The sequence below is a fragment of the Pleuronectes platessa genome, chromosome 2 (assembly GCF_947347685.1).
Source record: "Pleuronectes platessa chromosome 2, fPlePla1.1, whole genome shotgun sequence".
NCBI classification, from domain to species: domain Eukaryota; kingdom Metazoa; phylum Chordata; class Actinopteri; order Pleuronectiformes; family Pleuronectidae; genus Pleuronectes; species Pleuronectes platessa.
This window is the reverse complement of record NC_070627.1, coordinates 29,028,260-29,032,350: the sequence shown is the minus strand read 5'-3', so window position 1 is coordinate 29,032,350 and position 4,091 is coordinate 29,028,260. Positions and strand designations below refer to the sequence as shown.

Sequence of the window (4,091 nt, the reverse complement as noted above, 5' to 3'; positions counted from 1 at the left end):
AGTTCTTGAAAATGGATGACATTAATTTAATAATTGAAGTGGAGAAGTACAGTGAGTTGTATGATCCTTGGCACATGTTGTATGAAGACAACACCAAAAAAGACAAATGTTGGGACGCTGTTGCAGTTAATGTTGGAGCAACAAGTAAGTATTTGCTTGAAAAAAGTGATTAAATGGCGTTTTTACTGCAGGCTGATAACAGCAAAAGTATGTGAAATTATTAGCGCGGCGCAGCACTTCAGCGGCCGGTGTGAACCCGGTGTTAAGCAACTTTAAGCTGGAGTGGTTTTGAAAGAAATGTGCTGTGGTCAGATGAAAGTCCAATTGAGCTGTTTGACCAGTGGCGGCTGGTGACATTTTTTTTGGGGGGGGCGCACTTGGGCGGCGCGGTTTAAATAGCCCACCGCAATGAGAAAAAAAAACTGAGGTTTTGATTAGAATATTAAAAAAAACATAGCTTTATTTCAATAACATACAGTGCTCAACACTAGTATCCAACAACAATAACCTGTTACTTTGGGCATGACAGTTCAGAGCAGAATGGTAGGGACATAGGTAAGAGACATTGGGTAGGGTTTCAGAGATGAACAGAATAAAAAAGGTGCCCACACCCTCACACGAAAGAGGTTTAGAGCAGAAGAGACATAACATTTTACATTTGTTGTTTGTCAAGAGTAGGCCCCACTACTTGTAAAGAAACTTAGCCCTCCTCTCTTTCAAGCTGGCAAATCTCTCTATCACCTTCTGGTTAAAGTCAATCATGTCTGTGACAAGCCTTTTTTCCATTGAGAGCATGGCTAAGGCATTCAGTCTGTCCTGAGTCATTGTGTTCCTGAGAAAGGTTTTAACCCTTTTCAGTGTTGAAAAACACCTCTCAGCCTCAGCAGTGGCCATGGGAGTTGTGATGATGATTTTAAGCAGTGTTTCTGTCTCTGAAAATACCTCAGAAAGGTTATTGTCTTTGAACAACTGGTAAAGATCCACAGCACCACGACAGGTTCGGAATTCTTCTGAGCCATAGATGAGGGTAAGCTCTGTCTTCAGCCTACTTCCATCGAGCACAGGATAGGCCTTCAATGTTGTGGCCAGAGCAACTTCAGGGAATGCATCGAGGTAGTGGTCAAACTGGGGGCTGTCCAGTAAGGTGGCACTGATGAGGTGGTCCTTGAAGGCAAAGCGTTCCTTGGTGTGTCCAAGTATGGTGTCGCATACCTACAGATAAATATAGAGAGAGACAGACAGATAAGGTGTGGGGCATTTAGATGCTAATAACCTTTGACTTCAACCATCTTGTCCTGGCTGCAGACAAAAGCCAACAATCAGAGTCTAACAGCTCTGGCTCTAGACACACAAAAGCCAGGAACTAGCCTGGTGCTATGAAACACACACACCCCCACTCCATGACACACAAAAGCCAGGAATTAGGTCTGATGGCTCATCAACATTTCGAATTGGTATTTTAGATAAAGTATAGTCTGATATGATATCCACACAAATCTCACAATTTCCAACATGTGTTCTGCTGTGGGAAAGACAAAACATTGAACTTTAACACAGGCATCTGCTGATTTTGACACTCACCTCTGAGGCAATCCTTTTAAGCTCATCTTGATCGATAGCCCGGCGCTTCCTCGGCTGCTCAGAGCCACTCCTGTGCTCCACCACCATTGCATGGACTGAATCTCTGTAAATAAAAATAATAATAATTTAAAAATCACATTTGTCTTATTACTATGGTTAATGTAAAATAAGAATGTTATGACTAAGCTTACAGAATAATAACAATAATGAAATTACCTGATTTTTTGTATGTCCTCTTGGAACTGCTGGATGCAGCGATTTATATAGACTGAATCTATGTTTCTGTTCTGGAGCTTGGCATAGAGAATGTCCACGTGTGGCATTATCCGATGAAACAGTTTAAGGAAGAAGTTGAAATCAGGATCCTCCAGTAGCCTGATGTGGCCTCCTGCTTCGTGGCTGGTCTTGTCATCAAAGCCATCTGATGCTCGAATTCTTTCAAAGCAGTCAATGAGGTCATCTCTGTGCTCAAACACAGTTTTGACGGCACGGCTGTGAAAGTTCCACCTCACATTGCTGGCCGTTGGCAGTCTACGGGCCACTGTTTTATCAAGGACAACGGTCCGCTTCGGGGATCTTGAAAAGAACGCAGCTAATCCACCCAAGTCAGAAAAAAAGTTCTTGACTTTAACAATGTGAGAGGTGGCCTGTTGCATTATAAGATTGAGCTGATGGGCATAGCAGTGGATATAGTGGGCAGTTGGGTAGTCGTCCTGGATTCTCTTCTGAACACCTGAAGAGGTACCCCTCATTACACTGGCACCGTCATATGCCTGGCAGATGAGTTTAACTTTCTGCTCACCTGGGAGGATGGCAGCAAGGCGTTCTTTTAATGCCATGGCAATGGTCGCTGCTGTAGCTGACTGCAGAGGGATGAACTCAAAGAATCTTTCCTCCAGGTTAGCACCATTTAAGTAGCGAAGCACAAGCACAAGCTGGGTTTGTGTGCTAATATCCGTGGTCTCATCTGCTTGGATCGATAGAAAATCGCTGCTTTGAATCTCGCTTATGATCTTTTCCCTAACAACAGCCAGCATACAGTCAAGAAGTTCATTCTGGACCGTTTTGGATGTTCCCTTGAACACAGTCGCGCTGTCGAGATGGTCTTTCAGTGCACCGTCGAGTGAGGCAACAACGTCCACCAAGCCACGAAATATCCCTGGGTTATCAGAGCTCTCGCTCTCATCATGACCACGCAGTGCCAACTCAAATGCACCACAGAACTTAATACAGTCTATAATTCTTGAGAGAATGTGCCTGTTCTTCCTTACTTCCTCATTGTGTTTACGGATGCCAATTCGGTACCCTTCGTCGAGCTGTTCCGCTATACTCAGTCTCCCAAAGAGACTTAGCTTCATGCTGTTAGTGAGATGGCAGCGAGACGATTCGTGTTTCTTGCATTTCTGGGTGAAGTGCTTTAGATCCCTCATCCCCGTTGTAGTCCAGAGTATTTCAGTCCCAGTACATTGGAACAACAAGCAGGGGAAACAAAAAAACGCATTACTCACTGCACAGCCCGCTAACCAGCTCCGGTTAGCATAAAGGCTGGAGGAGAAGCTCCGCTTGTAGGTTCTTCCGCGGTCAGTGCTTATCTGTTCAAGTTTTAAATCCGGACGGTCAGGTCCCATTTCTTTTAGTTTCTTTTTATCGACATCCGATCGTCGATTGAATGGTGTTCTGTGAATAGCTACAATAGAGTTTTCATTCGCCATACTCTCAGATTAAAACAAGTATCTGCTAAGTGCTAACTATGCTGCACCTGTAGATATGTGATGTGAGGGAATCACAAAAGGTCTCTGATTGGACAGTCCTGTTAGAAACCCTTTCATTGGCTGTGGGCGCAAGGTACGTGCGCCCATGGCTCGAACTGTCATCCGCCAATGAGAACTGTCCTTGCTCAAATGTTCCTGCCCCTTTTTTTGGCTTCCATAGACTTCCACTTGACCGGCGCCCACAGGGAGGAGTGGCTTCTCTCTCAGTGACGTTATCGTATGTTATCATTCAACGAATGGCAATATATTATATTTGGTCACATTTAAGTGGTTTTTGACAGGGGCTTACGGTCTCCGGCACACATTTAACGCTTTAAAACAGCACATTTCTTATTAAATTATTTGATATATAATGTTTTTTGACATGTCATTTTTTTTTTTTTTTTTTTTTTCATCTCAAAATTGTAGGGTGGGCGGCGCCCCAGCGCCCTGTATTGACGCACCGCCACTGTGTTTGACCACAATCCCCAGAGGTTGTTGATCAAATGAAGACCCAACTGAAAAAGGATGGAAATATTTCCTTTGTGGAGTGTGGCAGCCAAAGGAACAGAAAATACTTAAATATGACATGTGAATGTCCTGCAGTGAGTCAATAAAATGAGAAGAGCCCAAATGGCACAGCAAGTCAATGATCCAAACCATGAACTACATCAAATAACACAAGGCTGAGCTTTTAAAGTGCCCTTCACCTGAACATCACTTACAATGTCTGTGCATTAAGGCAAAGAATAGATATTT

The 4,091-nt window shown here is 43.7% G+C and overlaps 1 protein-coding gene across 1 annotated transcript; it reads right to left on the bottom strand.

Moving 5' to 3' along the window:
* Positions 1–485: 485 nt before the first annotated feature.
* On the bottom strand, positions 486–3,622 carry LOC128457757 (zinc finger MYM-type protein 1-like). Its single transcript, XM_053442477.1, has 3 exons — positions 1,798–3,622; positions 1,582–1,684; positions 486–1,212 (listed from the first exon to the last, which is right to left on the bottom strand). The coding sequence occupies exons 1-3, from the start codon at positions 3,291–3,293 to the stop codon at positions 685–687; spliced, it is 2,127 nt and encodes a 708-aa protein (XP_053298452.1). The 5' UTR covers positions 3,294–3,622; the 3' UTR covers positions 486–684.
* Positions 3,623–4,091: the final 469 nt, after the last annotated feature.